The 18,324-nt window shown below is 34.0% G+C and overlaps 1 protein-coding gene across 3 annotated transcripts in view; it reads right to left on the bottom strand.

Annotated features, from left to right (window-relative positions):
- Positions 1-376: 376 nt before the first annotated feature.
- The window catches only part of ADNP2 (ADNP homeobox 2), a 31,948-nt gene continuing 14,000 nt past the window's right edge, over positions 377-18,324 (bottom strand). For all 3 annotated transcript variants that reach the window (XM_023496307.2, XM_003760121.4, XM_023496308.2), the window contains exons 3-4: positions 7,959-8,048; positions 377-5,325 (exon numbers count right to left, since the gene is read on the bottom strand). In XM_023496307.2, the coding sequence (XP_023352075.1) occupies positions 2,095-5,325; positions 7,959-8,048 (3,321 nt within the window). In that variant the 3' untranslated portion in view covers positions 377-2,094. The remainder of the gene's footprint in view (positions 5,326-7,958; positions 8,049-18,324) is intronic.

Raw genomic sequence — 18,324 nt, 5'->3', positions numbered from 1 at the left:
TCAAAAAGTGATTTCTATTAACCAGCAACCAAAACTGTACAAGAGATTCAAACATCATAGGTCATAGCAAACAACATTCTGTCAAGACAAAAGAATTTGGCTGTGGAACGGGGGATATTCTCAAGCCCTCAATTCTCTAAAGGGCCGACTATACAAACTGTCCCATATTGGTTCAAGAAGGGACCACTTTTGTTCCCAATGATAAGTGCATCTCTTCCTTGCTATTTGGTGAATTTTTTCTATGTGATAATACCTAGTTTGTAGGCCATAGGATGTCATCAGTAAACTGTCAGCTTTTTTCTATAACTCTAATGAGCTTAGGTGATAGGTTGTATTAACAACTGCCTTTAGATTTTGCTTTTTTTTTCCCACAATGGCTATTTAATACTATATAAAAACTTTGTATGAAATCATCCCTCAAGGTCATGATGGTAGTTTACAATGTAAAGAATGAAAAACATTTTCAATAGGAAAATATGTAGCTTTAATTCAAAATAGACATTTTGAAAACAATTTATAAAAAAATTTTAAATGGGAAAAGTTCAGCAAGCTTTTTCTTTGAAGTTTACAATAGGAGAGTACATTGACAATCACAATCCAATTATACAATTGCTTCAAAAGACAGTGTAACAGTTGCATGCAGTATTATCCCAAAAATATTATGTATAAAGTTCCACTGAATAATAGGACCCAAGCTTTCCATTGAGCATTCCAACTTTTCCATCATATGGGTTTTAAACCCTATATCCCCTTCAATAAAGAGCAACAAGATATGATGGTTGCTTTCTCCCTCACCACCCCCCTAACCCCAATCCAGAATTTAAACAATACAACAGACTTAATGACTAGACTGGCTACTCTGTTACTGGATTGTGTTCATTTAAATGATTTTAGATTTTGTAAAAGATTCTAGGTAATATCCAAGATCTCCATTTATAGTCAAAGTATAATAGAAGAAAGATCACATAACTAAACATCAGTACAATGACATACTAACCCAAACAGTTGTATCCTTCCCATTTACCAATGTTAAAGAAATTCTGTCACTGTTAAATTTTAACATACTAATTGCTGACAAATGGCCATTAGGCCTAATTTAATCCTATTAGATCCACTGAAAATTTCATGTAATCAGCATGTCACTATTACACTGACCTGGATATTAATTAGTAACCACCAAGTGGTAAAACTTCTAGATTCTTATTTCCTTTTCTTGGAAAACAAAACAAAAAAACTCCCTGTCCCCTCTGGGCAGTTTCTAAGCAAATTAAAAGGGACGGGGAAAACTCTTCAGGTAGTCCAAATTTCTCACTGAGTAAAAGGCACTAAAAAGGTACTGCCTTATCTCTCTTCATGGAAAATAATGTATGTCAAAAAAGGAAAACTTATACTGAAATGTGTTTCTGGTATCTAGAGAAAAGTACTTCATTTTTGGTAATAATGATGCTTTTAAACTTATCAACTTATCATACCACACACCAAATTTTGGATTTGGGTATATATTCCATAAATAAAATTTTTTGATTTCTATAAAATGTAAAAGTAAGCACATTTGAAAAATTATAAATAGGTCACAGTACAAGCAATTATTTTACAAAGGAGAAATTAGCAAAAGTTAATGCAGCACACTATTACTGCATTATATGCATTACTGGATTTTTATTTAACACTCGTACTCCTGTCTCTAAGAAAAAGTTTGCTGTACCATTCACCATTAAAAAATAAACTACCTATTGGGATGAATGCAAAAATGGAAAAAACAAAAACAAAAAACAAAAAATCCCAGAACAAAACAAAATGTGGTTTTGGTTTCTAATTATCTCAACACCACTGGGTAAACAAGCAGATATAACACATAAGTTACATTTAACTGGAAAAACTAATAGCATAACCTCCACAAAAACAAAATAAGAACTATTCGTACTGTGTGCCCAGAAATATCTAGAGAAGCAGTGTAAGACCACTGTAATTCATCAGGTCATTACACTGTAACAGAAAACCTAAGTGCCCTCCACCCTTTCCCCCCAAAAAAAAACCTTACTAAAAACTAGTTTTTTGATTGCTTATCTGTGATTTCTTAAATAGCTTTTTTTTTTATAAGGTTTGTGTTTCACACTCAAAGTGTAATCTGTGCTTAACGTTTTTCAGTTCTGACATATCAAAGCCCAAAAGCACAGAAGGTTTGTAATTTTTTATTGCTCTTAGGCAGGTATATCTTCTTTTCCCAAAAAAGGATGCAACATCAATTTTCCACACCCAGAGAAGGGATGATAACAGTTCTATCTCTTTTTTGCTAGGATATGGCCTCTTATGGAAATAATCTTTAAGGAACTGTTTTTTCTCCTCATATGAACGGTCTTCATACTTCTGGGGATTTAGTGCTAGAATATGAAGAGCATCATCATTTATTAGTGGACCTTCAGTCCTACTTTCATTCTTTTGTTTTTTAGAAGGCACATTCACTGCTTTTTCAGAAACAGAAGTGATGTCATTATCTATGATAAGAGGTTCTTCTTTATCCCTTTGGTCCTCTGCCCCAGAACAGAGATCAGGAAGTTTTCTCTTGACAGGAAAAACAGAATCATGTATTTCACCATTCACTAATGGCAGTTCTTTTTCACTAAGATCAGGCTGGATCTGAAGAGCTGAACTACTAACTTTGGGGGCACTCCTGCAACGTAACAAATGTACAGTGATTGCAGTTAATGTCATTTTTCCAGTATATACCCCACAGCAATGGATGCACTTGAAAGCAGGAGACTTTAAGAATGTATGTACAGTTGGCATGACGTGATGTCTTTCCTTTAAATGTATTTCATATTTTTCTGTGGTTACAAAGGTACCAAGGCAAAATGGACAGGTACTGACTTGTTTTCCAGGGTTGTTATGTTCCTCAAGAGTCTGTGGTCTCACTTTAATATAGATCGGTACAACTGTCTTGGAGTACATTCCAGCTAATATTGCCAAATAGACTTCCCTTTCTCCAAGTTCTTCCTTTGGCAACATGGTAATGAAATCAATATGAGGAAATATTAAGTCACCATTAGCATCATTATCAACCTGGAAACCTCTGTTGCTGTAATCCACAGATAATCTCTTTTTTCCAAGGTGCACAGTCCTATTATGATCTGAAAGACTTCTAATGTTATGGAAAGTATATTTACAGAATAAGCACCCTAAACCATGCATTAATAAATGATGCATCAGTTCTTCCTCTGATATTAAGCATTTACAAGAGATACAGCGAAGACTTTTTTCTTTCATCCATCTTAAAAATGGTGCACATGCTGCAAGTTTTTCAGGCTCAAGTTTTTCACTGGATCTTGATCCACTATGTTTATGAGCCACTTCCATGTGCACCTGATAGACATTAGATGGAAAGAGTTCATTGCAAACTGGGCAGGTTTTCCATTGTTTAGCTTGTTTGAGATTGACAGCTTGGCTTGTTTCTGGAGTAGATGAAGATGCCGGGACAATCATATTTTGGGAAGTGCTTACCACTATAGGAGGAGAAGGTGCACCAGCTGGGGAATGAGATATCTGGGTAGCTGTACTAGACTGCATGAGCTGAATTGGCATTTGTGGTGGTGTAACATTTGCTACACCACCAGGTGGTACAGGCAATGTAACTGAAACTGGTGCTAAGGTGTATGTAGGTATTCCGTTAACTTGTTTCCCTGTTGGTATTAGTTGTCTAAGGATAGAGCCTGCAGTTAGGAAAGTGGCATTCTGGGAGACATTAGGTCTGACTGGCTGATTTACAGGAAGAACACCTGGTGTAACTGGTTGATTAAGATGGAGTACTCCAGGTCGCACTGCCTGGCTAACTGGAAGAACTCCTGACATAACAGACTGATTGAGTTGAAGAACCCCTGATGGGACTGCCTGGCCCACAGGGAGTACTCCTGATGGGACTGCTTGGCTCACAGGGAGTACCCCTGATGATACCTTCTGGCCCATGGGCAGAACCCCTGATGGTACCGTCTGGCCCACAGGCAGAACACCTGATGTAACTGTTTGGCTTACAGGGAGCACTCCTGATGTGACTGACTGGCTCACAGGGAGCACCCCTGATGTGACTGGCTGGCTTACAGGGAGTACGCCTGATGTGACTGCCTGGCTTACAGGGAGTACCCCTGATGGGACTGTCTTACCCATAGAGATCATCCTTGGTGGAACTCCTTGGATGACACCTGATGCAACAGGTTGGTTAACAGGAAGCACATTAGGTGCAATGGGTCTATTTATGGGAAGAACTCCGGGTCCAACGGGTCTATTTAAAGGTCCAACAGACTGATTGAGGGGCAAAAGTCCTGGGTGAATGGTTTGGTTTATAGGGAGAACTCCTGCTCCAACAGACTTATTGACAGATCCAACTGGTTGGTTTAGGGGAAGAACTGTAGGACTCACAGGCTGATTAAGTGGGAGGCCATGAGAAACAAAAACTGGTTGAGGAACAGATGCCTTAAGTGCAATATTGTTCTGGCCCACTGGCAAAGGGCTAGATACAAGAGTTACGTGTGATTGGGCAGCAGCAGGGGCACTATGGGTAAGAGTCCCAGAGGCACTTGAGGCCACAGTTACCGCCTGTGACTGTACCAGAGTTTGGTTTTGATTATTTTGTGGCAAGGCAAGCTGAATGCAAGTAGAAGCAGCAGCTGTTAGTGCTGGAGCATTGCTGCTAGTTAAAGGAGACATGGCCATATTTGCAGAAAGTTTAGGAGCAATGTGCATTTGCTTAAGAAGTCCTGTTTTTTTGATATGTTCTGAAATTACAGATCTGAGCCTATTTTCCAGATCTCTATGGGTATCTGATGTCAAAATATGATACATTAAAGCATCCAGGCTGCTGGCACCTATGTTACATTTTTTACAATAGTACTTGTCAGAAGATGGAATCATATTGGCAAGTGAAGTGCTGTCATTTTTCACTTGTTCAGGCATTTCATCAGTTCTCATGCCAAAGTAGGAGGTAATCAAGTAATTAAAATGTGCTATGAGTACATGTTTCTTCATGCTGTAGTACAAAGTGTTTGTAAAATGGCATTTTAAGCATGTGAAGTTTATCACATCACTCCTGGATGATTTAGATTCACCCAAAATATTCATGGGGTAATTCTGAATTTTCCGGTAAGAAGAATGAAACATCCGAAAGTGTTTTTCCACAACTTTAGGCTGAGAAGCAAAAACACACTTTGAACAAGGAACCACCAACTCTTGATCAATTTCATCTTCATGGTAGCGATGCAAATGATTTTTCAATGAAGAAAGTAGTTTTGTTGAATATTTGCACAGGCTGCAACAATATGGCTTTGTTCGATATTTCTGTAGAAAAAAAATATTCTTAGTATTAACATTCAGAATGAGAAACGTGTTTAAATGACCAGAGCTAACTCTTACTACCATAAGTGCAAAGTCCCTCCAAAAAAACCCATTCTCTAGTTAAGATTTTTAGAAGTAGTTTTGAAAGGACCTCACTCCAATTGGACAAAAATAATTTTTTCTTTTCAAATAAATTGTGTTTAATCTGTACCTAACACCTAAACCATAACAACTGCTATTGAAATAAAATATTTAAAAGTTTTACATCCTTTTTAATTTTTTTAAATTACAATGTTACTCCACAGAATTCCACTCCAAAATCTCATCGTGGCAGAGATAACTCTGGGTTTTCAAAGTCCGTGTCAGCAAAACATAATCTGACAGATTCTACCATGCTCAACAGTTAAAGATCTCTGAACTCAAGTCACCCTCCCCCCCCCCCCCCCCATTTTAAAATCTCTTCATAACTGTTCTTCATCATCATCCTTTGTAAGATTCTGCAAGTCAATTTGTATTCTAACCTAGTAATACTGCTCGGCAAGTAAATAAAATGTTCAACAAAAGTGTTTTTAATGGGTTCTTTTGGTCTTATTTCTAAGGCAAATGCTAGTTGAATATCTGGATAGAATTATTATAATCAGTGTCAAAGGAATTTCTAGTGTTGTATTCCCATTTATTTATTTTTTAAACAGTTCAGAGTTGTTTAAAAAAAAAAATCTGATTTTGGCCCTACCAAATCAACAATCTGACTGCTTGTAGCTGATTCCCATACTTTACAAGTCTTTTTCTTATGTTAAAAATTATTCCTTCTAGTCAACTCCACCCTCTTCTACCTGTTTGCCAGTCTCCATTTTACTTCTAGAACTCAACATCTTTTCCCCATAACCTTTGCCATTGCTCCCCTGTGCTGTAAGCAAGACAGGGCAGGCACTGTTTTGCTACTTGTATCAGTATTCCCAGATAGTAAGTATGTGCTTTAAAAATGCATTTTCATCTATTTATTCTTTGTTATTTGGTGCTTGCCATATCTGTTGTTGTTCACGAATCTTTCATTCTTGGAGAAGCTAATGACATCATAGAAGTAATGTATTGACTTGTGCATGAACTAGATTTGAGCCATGCAGAGTTATGTAGGTTTAAAGTCTTTGGCCTCACTCTCTTGCAGAGTCATCAAAATTCTATTGCAAGATAAAAATCAAGATGATGTCCAGGATGTGTTATGTGACCCTTGCTCTGTCTAACCTTTTCTCAACAAACGTATATAGGATACAGAAGGATGAACTTTCTATATAATCCATAAGTGGTCTTGGTCTATAGGTCCTTAGATTTAGCTTTTTATCAAAGTCTATTACAAACAGTTAAATGAATTCTCAGAATTACACATCTAAAAATTATCAAGTAATCCAGGTTTTTCTACTTTCAAGTCTAGTGGCTCTATCCACTCTCATATTACCTTCCCTTCCTTCGTTCCTCAAACTGGATTTCCCTAATTCTCTATATTTACCATTTTCTATCTCCAAACTCAAGTCACCACTATCAGTGATGATATGTTGATTTGACTTGGAAGATCTTGGAATCTGAGCACTTGGTGAATTGAGGAATAGCTGACCAAAGCATGGCATGTTAATAAAAGAGAATATACAATAAAAATTTGTAACTATAAAGTATTCAAAAAAAATCTTTATATGAAACACCACAGAGTAAAGAAAAAACCACCAAAAACATACATAGTTAAAGTATGAAATTAAAGTTAACAATAAAATTAAAATATTAATGCTACACACAAAGGGCAAAAGCATCAGGGCATTATCATGTTGCAATCAATGCACTGTCTTTGGAAGGTATGGTTCGAGACAACTGATCTAAATCATTTATATCCCTCATTTAAAAAAAATTTCAGAATGTATTCCAATTTTTCTGTGATTTTCATTACAAATCTGAGCTGCATTCTCAAAGAACAAAATATCAACTTAAAAAAAAATAAGTAGAGGCCAATTACAATGGTACACTAATATAAAAGTTTAATCCAGTTAAAAAATTATACCTCTCATCATATGATGAACTATCATCATAATTCACTTGTCCATTGCATTACTTTCCTGAGATCTCTAAGAAGTTAGCTGCTTTCAATGAGGTAAGAAATTTTCCCTTACACTAAGATAATTTGAATGTTTTGTTACTTCCAGAATTGCTATCTTTGTCCATTTGTCCACCAAATATTTAACAAATTGTGCCATTATCACACAATGTAGTCCAACCTGATATTTCTAAAATTTTAGCTTACAGACGATTGTCCTCCTTCAATTGATCAGTAATCAAAATTTATGTAGAACAAATATACAGTGTCCTAAAAATCTTGGTGCAATTCTAAATCTTAATAGCTTAATATTAAAAATAAAAGATTAATAGCTTAGAATTGTATTAAAACTTTTGGGACACTTTTGTGGGAGTATACTTACTATGTTACCAAATACCAAAAATGTTATCATTTTTCTTTTCTGGGAAAAACTTAGTACCTCTTCATTCATCAAAAATACATTCTGGATATATCAAGTACCCTTCAGAACTTTGCTTATAAGTGTATTCCTAACCTTCTCTTTTAAAACAGAGTTTTAAACTCAACTAATAATACATACCTTTCTTTTTCCTGAAGATTCCCAAGGGGAAACATCTCCCCAAGATGTATTGTAAAAATATTTCTCTCCAGGATCATAATCTTTAAGGTCCTTTAAAAAGGGGAAAAAAAAAAAAAAGGTTAAATAAATTCAAAAACTGAAAAAATAAAAACAGCTGTCTAGTTGTCTTTGTTGTGATTTTAAAAAATTAAAAAAAAAAAAACAAACACTTGAACTCTAGGTTCATAATATAAAGCAATATTGTATTCATATAGAGGTCTTCAACTTGGGCTAATTCACACACAATTTTTAAAAGCCTTGACAGCTGGTTCATCAAACCACATCAAATCAGATAATTGGAACTGGGAAGAAGAAGGTATGAAGAGTGAGAGAAGATTCTAGAAATGGGTACAATGATAACATATAACTAACTTTCTATGAGTAAGAAAAGAAGTAGTTATTAAAAATTAAGGTGAATAACTGAAAAAGCACATGTATTTAGGGATATTTAGTGAAGAACTGTTCTACTTAACTCAAGAGCCCTTCAGAATGTCACACAAATATATATTGAAATTGATGACCTTCAGTTATGAAGAAAAAATGTTAAAGAACATGCAATATGTTACTTAAAAATTGATAAAATATCCTAAAACTATCTCTAACAAAAAATGACTGAAATGAATATGTTAAAACTAAAAGGACAGTTATCAACTAGGGAATGGCTAAAGTATAGTATATTAATGTAATGGAATACTACAATACTGTAAGAAATGGGGAACCAGATTGTTTTAGATAGATCTGTATGAAATCATGCAGAGTGAAATGAATAGGAGCAGAACTGGAAAACAATTTCCATTGTAAAAATGAAAAGATACTCCAAATCACTATTGATTAGAGAAATACAAATTATGACAACTCTGAGATACCATTACACACCTATCAGATTGGCTAAGATGACAGAAAAAGATAATGATGAATGTTAAAGGGGATGTGGGAAAACTGAGACACTGATACATTGTTGGTGGAACTGTGAACGGAGCCAACCATTCTGGAGAGCAATTTGAAATTATGCTCGAAAAGTTATCGAATTGTGCATATACCCTTTGACCCAGCAGTGTTTCTACTGGACTTATATCCCAAAAAGATCTTAAAGAAGGGAAAGAGACCTGTATGAGCCAAAATGTTTGTGGCAGCCCTTTTTGTAATGGCTAGAAACTGAAAACTGAATGGATACCCATCAGTTGGAGAATGGCTAAATAAGTTATGGTATATGAATGTTATAGAATATTATTGTTCTGTAAGAACCAACCAACAGGATGATTTCAGAGAGGCTTGGAGAGACTTACATGAACTGATGCTAAGTGAAATGAGCAGAACCAGGAGATCAGTATATATGGCAATAACAAGACTATACGATGATCAATTCTGATGGATGTGGCTCTCTTCAACAGTGAGATGATTCAAACCAGTTTCAATTGTTCAGTAATGAAGAGAGCCATCTACACCCAGAGAAAGGACTATGGAAACTGAGTGTGAACCACAACCCAGCATTTTCACTCTATTATTGTTTGCTTACATTTTTATATCCCTTCTCAGGTTTTTTTCTTTTTCTTTTTAGATCTGATTTTTCTTGGGCAGCAGATAATTTAACATATTTAACATGTATCGGACTACCTGCCATCTAGGGGAAGGGGTGGAGAGAAGAAAGGGAAAATTTGGCATTGGTTTTGCAAGGGTCAATGTTGAAAAATATTTTGAAAATAAAAAGCTGTAAAAAAAAGATTATGTGATGATCCACTGTGATGGACTTGGCTCTTTTCAACAATGTGATCCAGGGCAGTTCTAATAGACTTGTGATGGAGAGAGCCATCTGCATTGGGAGGACTATGGGGACTGAGTGTGGCCCACAACATAGTATTTTCATCTTTGTTGTTCCTGTTTGTTTTTTTTTCCTATCATCCCCTTTCCCCCTTTTGATCCAATTTTTCTTGGATGCTAACTATAGAGATAATATTTAGAAGAATTGCATGTTTAAAACTGTATTGGATTACTTGCTGTCTAGGAAGGTAGTAGGTGAGGAAATGGGGAGGGAGAAAAATTTGGAACAAAAGGGTTTTGCAAAGGGGAATGTTAAATACTATCTTTGTATGTACTTTGAAAATAAAAAGCTATTTTAAAAAAAGAATTGGAAGTTGGAGTGGTGCCCATCAACTGGGATGTGGTTGAATGCAGTGGTATGTGACTGATGAAATTCTATTGTGCTATATGCTATAAGAAATGAAGGAGATGGTTTCAGAAAGACTGAGGAAGACTGAGGAAGACTTAAATGAACTCAAAGTAAAGTAAGCAGAACTAGGAAATATATATACAGTAAAGAAAATCAACTGTGATATTTAACTATTTTGATCAATACAATGATCCATGATAATCCCAAAGAATTCATAGAAAAATGTTATCTCCCTCTAAAACGAGAACTGGACTCAAACAAATTGAAGCATTTTAAAAAATTGTTCTTGTGCTTTTTCCTCTCCTATCTTGACTAATGTGGATATGTTTTGCATGACTTTTTATGTTTAATAGTTGCCATATTTCTTACCTCCTTATTGGTGGAAGAAAAAAGAAAATTTAAACTGATGTCCAGAATAATGTATCACACGGTCATTATCTTTTATGGATGCATAACAAATTCCTATACTATAATACAGATCCAAAAATACCCTTCCCCCCAAAGCAACTCAATATTAAAAAAAAAAAAAAAAAAGCAATCAATAAATGATACGGGAATTGAATGATTGCTCACAATTGCTCAATCATAATACCAACAGAGAAAAAACTCAGGAAAAACATTTTTAATAGATCATACCAAATCATCAACACTCAAGGAACAATTTTCTCCCTACCCCCTAAAAACAGAAATCAGCAAGAAAACCAAAATCATAGGGAAATATATATATATATCTTGACACCTCATCTGCTAATGCAGGTATACTAAGGCTGTAATAGGTTAATTCAACTAGGCAGGGGTCCTCAAACTATGGCCTGAGGGCCAGATGTGGCAGCTGAGGACGTTTATCCCCCTGACTCAGGGCTATGAAATTTCTTTATTCAAAGGCCCATAAAACAAAGTTTTTGTTTTTACTATAGTCTGACCCTCCAACAGTCTGAGGGACAGTGAACTGGCCCCTTATTTAAAAAGTTTTAGGACCCCTGAACTAAAGCAAGCAGTTACATCCTTCATTCATCTGTACAATAGCCTGCAAAACATTCAATATAAAAGAAAAGCAGGCCAGACAGCATTGTGTCATAAGATAATTTCTATATCAACTCCACTGAACAAGATGAAAGATGTGGGGGAAAAAAATAGGGTGGCCAAATCCTTTGCCTATTTCTTATAGCTTGATCCTCACGAGGGGACATAGCTGTTATTATTACATATGAATTTGTCAAAAGGAGAAATAAATCCTTAGAGAAATTCAGTCACATTCCCATGGTCAAATAATCAGTGTCAGAGACAATATCAAAACCCAGATATCTACTGAACCCTAAAACCTATCTTTTTTTATACACACCACATCAACAATAAGAAATGTGAAAGAGAAATGGTATAAAAGAGATTGTCCAAGAAATGTGAATAGAAAATACAGAAGGTCCAACATGAAGCAAAAGCAAAGGAGTACAACTCAAAAACAGTATCCAGAGTATCAAGAGATCTTGAGAAAGGTCCACAGAGCATTTATGGCAAGACACAGAATATGGGCTCACAGAATAAGATGGTTTGGAGAGATTGCAATCTTCACGAGAACAAAGATTTATCAAAATGCTTTTCAATGTAACCTTTTCACCCCATATATAAAAAATAATATAATCCATTACTAATGATTATGTCAAATTTTCTGTTAATCCCCATTGTCATTATCTTGTTCATAAAATTAATACAAAATGAGAACCAATTCTGCTGTTTTTGAATAGTTTCCTCCATCTCACCATCAATATATTTAAAGGGCAAGTCACTTTGCTTCTTTGAGTCTCAATCCTCCTATCTTTAAAATTAGGACACTTTCCTAACAAGCATTTACTAGTCATTTACTATACTAAGTATAGCCAGGCACTTTGCTAAGTATAAAAAAAGAGAAAACACAGTTTTGCCTTTTCCTCCTTTACGGGGAACAGAACATACAGATACCAGAATATACAGAATAAAGAGACATATGTATGTATATGATTACATACACAATTAAGAGAATTTTTTTAAGATGCTCAAAACTAATTATCTTTATTCTGAGATCTTTATACAAGGTAAATTTGACTAATCTAGTTGTCAAGGACATCAGACTTTTCATAAAAGACATATTCCGTTTGTTGGCAGCCCTCTTTGTAGTGGCTAGAAACTGGAAAATGAGTGGATGCCCATCAGTTGGAGAATGGCTGAATAAATTGGGTATATGAACATTATGGAATATTATTGTTCCGTAAGAAACAACCAACAGAAAGATTTCAGAAAGGCCTGGAGAGACTTACATGAATTGATGCTGAGTGAAACAAGCAGGGCCAAGAGATCATTATATACTTCAAAAACAATACTATATGATGACCAATTCTGATGGACTTGGCCATCCTCAGCAATGAGATCAACCAAATCATTTCCAATGAAGCAGTAATGAACTGAATCAGCTACGCCCAGCGAAAGAACTCTGGGAGATGACTAAGAACCATTACATTGAATTCCCAATCCCCATATTTTTGTCCACCTGCATTTTTGATTTTCTTCACAGGCTAATTGTACAATATTTCAGAGTCTGATTCTTTTCGTACAGCAAAATAACGGTTTGGTCATGTATACTTATTTTGTATCTAATTTATATTTTAATATATTTAACATCTACTGGTCATCTTGCCATCTCGGGGAGAGGGTGAGGGAAAGAGGGGAAAAATTGGAACAAGAGGTTTGGCAATTGTCAATGCTGTAAAGTTACCCATACATATAACCTGTAAATAAAAGGCTACTAAATAAAATAAAATGTAAATTAAAAAAAAAAAAGACATATTCCAATTAAAAAAAAATCAAAACACTTTCCTACAACTGGTCCAGAAGTAAAACTATGTAAAGCACAAAACTACATTCCAGGACAGACATGGAGAGCGAGAGAGCAAGGAGGCATTCTGGAAAATCCACAATGTTTTGTTAAGCTTGATAATTCTCATTATTTGTGATCTTACCACAGTTCATTTGCATGTTTTTCCTCCCTTTAATATAATGTAAATTTGAAAAGAGGGGATGTTTTGCTTTGTCTATGAACATCCAATGTTTACTAATGTATGATACTTAGTAGGAATGTCATAAAATGCTTGCTAAACTGAAAAGAACTGAAATAAAGAAAATGTTTGCCACAATACTAAAGAATTAGCCAGATTAAATATGTTAAAGTTCTATAGGGTTTGCCAGAGAAAAATTAAATGGGATAAAGAGATGCCTATAAACTGAAAATCTCATTGAATATTTATTCTAAATGCTGAAACGTGGTTGTACTATTGCAAAACTCATGTGGCATCACAAGTATGCAAAGTGCCTATATCACATACAAAATTATCCCATTCACTCAACAAAAGTTTATTCTATTACTTACTATAAGCAAGTAAAACCCTATGAAAGCTGTAAAGGTAAGAAAGACAGGATTATGCCTTCAAAAACATTACTATATAAATTTTTTTTGAGATAAATTCTTTTATGATCTGTGATGAAAAAATAAGTGTTTTCTTCAGAGAATTTGACAGGAAGTTATTAATTAGATTACGGGGGCAAGTAGTGACATTTAATTGGGGGAAAAATCAGAAAAGCCTTTTAATAGCTTCTGCCTATAGGCAGGACATTTAACCTTCTCCAAAGGAAAAAACAAATAAATCCTGATTTTTTGATAACTCCCAAGCTTGCCACAAGTCGATCAGCTATGATAAGAAGGTATGTTTTTGTTCTTAGTTCATATTCCACACATGGTAGAGCATCTCCCAATATCATAAGAAACCTAGAAAACCTTTCTGGAGATTAAAAATTTTTGAACTTGGAAACTGAAGAGCTTAGTTAATGTTTTTCAGTCACTGAGATTTGTAAATAGGGCCTTCAGAATAAAGTGCAGATCAATAATTAAAAAGCATTTGTGAACAGGATTTGTACATATAAAGCACAATTTAGGATACAAGAAGCTCATAAGAAGTTTATAAGAGTACAGTGAACCAGAGATGGAAAGTTTTCACAATGATAATTTGTGGATCTAATCATGAGGGCCAAATTAAAAATAGAGATAGAAATCAAGTAGAATCAAGCTCTCAGGCAGGGGTTCATTTTTATTTTCTCTCATTCTTTGTTCTTATTAGCATAATGCCTTGTACATATTAAGCCTTTAAAGATTTACTAAATTTATAGATCACATCAAGTACAGTAGAGTAAAAGGTACAAGACTGTGCCCTCAATCTTTAATCTTATCTTTTCCCTTTAAATCCTTCACCAACATCTAATAGTAGACATAGGTTTTATTTTTAGACTAGGCCAAAGCTACATCTCTCAAGGCTTCTTAATAAGTAATTATATTTTCATTCAGTAAGAAACGAACACACAGGTGGTATGAGAAAAAGACAGGGATGAGACAACAGGGGTTTCCAAGATAATCATGGAGTAAAAAAGCTTAGAGAGTGCTAAGGCAAAAGAGAATTTGAACAGGTAGAATACTGTGAGGAACAGAAAGAGCATCTAGAAATCTGAAAGTAGATGATGTAAGGCCTTTAATACTCCCCATGAAAAGCTTGAAAAAATAAAATAAAACCTGGAAAATAATTAAATGCAAACACACTTTGCTGAACTTTCTGTTCAAGGAAACAGAGGTTGTGGACTGAGGTAAACTAGAAGGATGTTAGTGTACTTGACAGAAATAGGGAAGTTAGTTAGGGAGAAGGAAGGAAGATAGTGAGTTCTGTTTCAGACATTTAAGTTTGAGATATCTATGGACTATACAGTTTGAAATGTCCAATAGACAGTTGATATACAACTCTAGTGAGTTCTACAAGTATGTTTAACAGTATCTGCATGAAGATGATAATTAAACCTATGAGATTTGTCAAGTCCTCTAATTTTGAGTGAGAGAGTAAATTCACCCAAAGTACTACTATAAGAACGATTCTTGGAACATTTCTTGACATCTCAAGGATATAAATGTGGCATACAAAATGTCTATATTACTTCAATAACAATTTTTTTTTGATTATGTCCTTTATTCCAGTTATCAGGTGTTTTTTAAAAAATGTGGCACATGTCACAGTGTTTCATGATAAATAGTCAATACCAAAATTGCTATCAACACAAATAAAGAGGACATAGACTCTAAACAACAACACTCGGAAAGAGAAACCAAGCAAGCCACATATCAAGTACCAATGAGTTCTTGAAGCAGAAAAATTTACATGTAAATTCTATCAAACATTTAAATATCTAATTAATTACACAATAATGCAAGCACCCTTTCAATTTCCATTGATGAGGCAGATGAATCTAAAATCAAGAGTAAGGAAGAATTAAAAACTAGATGAAGATTATTAATTATTTCTATAAAACTATCAAAAAACAGCAAATAAAGTAGCAACACATAGAAAAATACTCATTAAAACAAGTTATTTATACTACAGATATGTAAGATTGCTTCAACATTAGGAAAATATTCATCAACAACAACAAATGATAAACAAAATATATCATTCACAAAAATACTGAAGAGCATAATATGAAAAAACTTTTCCTGAATATGGTTAAAAAATATTTAACTAAAACTAAGAGTTCATATTTTCAATGGAGGAGTGCTGCTGGATCCATCAATTTCAGATTTTACAATCAGATGTCTTCACTATTATTTGACATCATACTTAAAATTCTAGTGACAAGAAAAAAGAAATTAAGTAGCACTTCTCTTGTGCCACCCTTTATTCCCTTAAAAGATAGTATAACTGCATTAGGAAAAGAGGACAATAATTAAAAATTAATAGAGGCAGTCAAATAGCAGGATACAAAATATCTTCACAAAAATTACTAGCACTTCTGCATCTTTCTAAAAAGTAAACCAGAAAGATAAAAATTTCATTTCAAAGAAATTACCAAAATTTTAAAAACATGAAAAGTCTGAGACTTTACCTGCATAGGACTTAAACTCCATTACAAAACAAACATCAGAGAAACAAAAAAGAAAAAAAAAAAATCAGTAAGATCTTCCTGATGTAATTATGCCAATATGATACTTTAATTGCCACACAGATTTAACTCTATCTCAAATCATAAAAGAAAAATTTGAATAGGATTACGAAAAAATATTACAGAATATATCTACCTAAATTAACAGAATCTACCAGAAGATTCTTCATTCAATAAAAATCCTTCAAAAAACTTTAGAGCAATTTGATGGAAAACAGTTTTAATTAATTAAATTTAATTTAGTTAATTTAATTAAACAGAATAATTACATAAAATTTTAAATTAAATAAATTTTAAAATTACAAGAGAATACAAGGTCAAATCTTTTACGTCTTTGGATAGAGAAGAAACTAGTACCTAAGTAGAGGATCAAGATCATAATTTTAGTGATATTTTAAATCTTCTGCATGAACAAAATCAATGCAATTAAAATCAAAAGATCTGGATTGGAAAGGAATCTTTGCAGCAAAGTTCTAATACAACAAAGAATTGAAACAAATTCATAGCAAGAACTATAATAAATAAATGGTCAACATATACCAACAATTTTCAAAATAAATGATAACATAAAAAAATTATTCAAAATTATAAATCAATGTCAGAGAGGAGGCATAGAACATTGATGTTGTAAAGGTTAAAAAAAAAAAAAATTATTAAGTTAATCATACCTGTTCAAATGGTGATCCTTACTACTGGGTTTTACCCCAAGAAAGTTAATGACAAAAAAAGTCACAAAACATCATACTAGATTATTAGTAATTTTAATAATCTTTAACTGGAAAATGGCTTAAAAAATGTGCTATACCAATTTAATGGAGCATTACTAACAGGAATTACTAACAAGAATCATAGAACTATAGTAATATTTTACAAACTGGATAAAGAATATTAAAATGCACAATGACCACAATGAAGTTATCTCTAAAAAACAAGTGAATTCAGGTCAAATATATTGGCCAATCTTCATTCCAAATGAGGAAAGTTAAAGTATACTTCCTGTGTTTTAAGAAATGCTAAATTTAAAAGTCAAATATTATATGTACTATAAATCATAATCTAAGTTAAAGTTTTATGCTTACCTGTTTTTTATGAGAAGACACTATGGAGGGAGGAGTTGTTCATTGGGAAATGATGTATCAAAACAAAATGTATTCCTGAAAGATGTGCAAACAAAATACATGCCCAATAATTGGAAAATAACTGAGTGAACCGTGGTATATCACCAAAGTGGAATATTTCTATGTATTAGGGAATAAACCAAATACGAATAGTTCAAAGTAACACAGAAAGACTTGAGCAAAATGATGCAAACAAGAAAGCAGGGAACTAAGAACAGGATACCTAATGAATGCAATAAGGTAAATCAAGTCAATACAGAGCAACAAGTAAATGGTGGTAGAATGTAATCAGTACATGGAAACAGTTCAACAGAGAAAAGAAACTGGAGGAGGAAAAGATTCATAGGAGAGATGGCACTAGAACTCAGTCTTGAAGGAGTAAAACAATTCCAACAAGCAGAGATGCATGATGTCCAATCCAGACATGGGAAAGATGCCCTACTTAAACAGGAGGTAGGAGAGCAAAGAACAGAAAATAGTTCACAAAGTTCCCATTAAAGGAAATAGCAGCCTAAGGGAGTGGGGTGGGGAGAGAAGATATGATAGTTGTTTCCAAGTATCTGAAAGCCCTCAGATACAAAGTGTTTTGATTTGTTTTGTTTGCTCCACACTTCACATTCTTCATAAGGTAGAACTAGATTAACGTTACAGAGAAGTACATTCAGATTTGCTGTTAAGACTTCCAAATGTTTACAGCTATTAAAAACTAAAATTGCCTGCCTCAAGAGGTAGCAAGTTCTCATTCACTAGAGATCTTTAAGCAAAGGTTGAATAGTCACTGCTGCATTTTTCTGTAGATGTTATTTCTAAAGTCAAGTATGGGTTGGTTTAATTGATTTCCAGGATTCCTTCCAACCATGACATTTTGATATTCTGAGCTAACTGTACCACGAGGAATGGCAAATATGAAGAATTACCAAAAAATTTTTGGGGAGATTTATTTAAACTTAGAGTGAAAAAAGCAGACCCAAAAGAAATATAAACATCATGTCCACAACAAAATCATGAACAAAATACTAAAGCATAACAAAACTCACATTAA

The sequence above is a fragment of the Sarcophilus harrisii genome, chromosome 1 (genome assembly GCF_902635505.1).
Source record: "Sarcophilus harrisii chromosome 1, mSarHar1.11, whole genome shotgun sequence".
NCBI lineage: Eukaryota > Metazoa > Chordata > Mammalia > Dasyuromorphia > Dasyuridae > Sarcophilus > Sarcophilus harrisii.
This window is presented reverse-complemented; position numbering and strand designations above follow the sequence as displayed.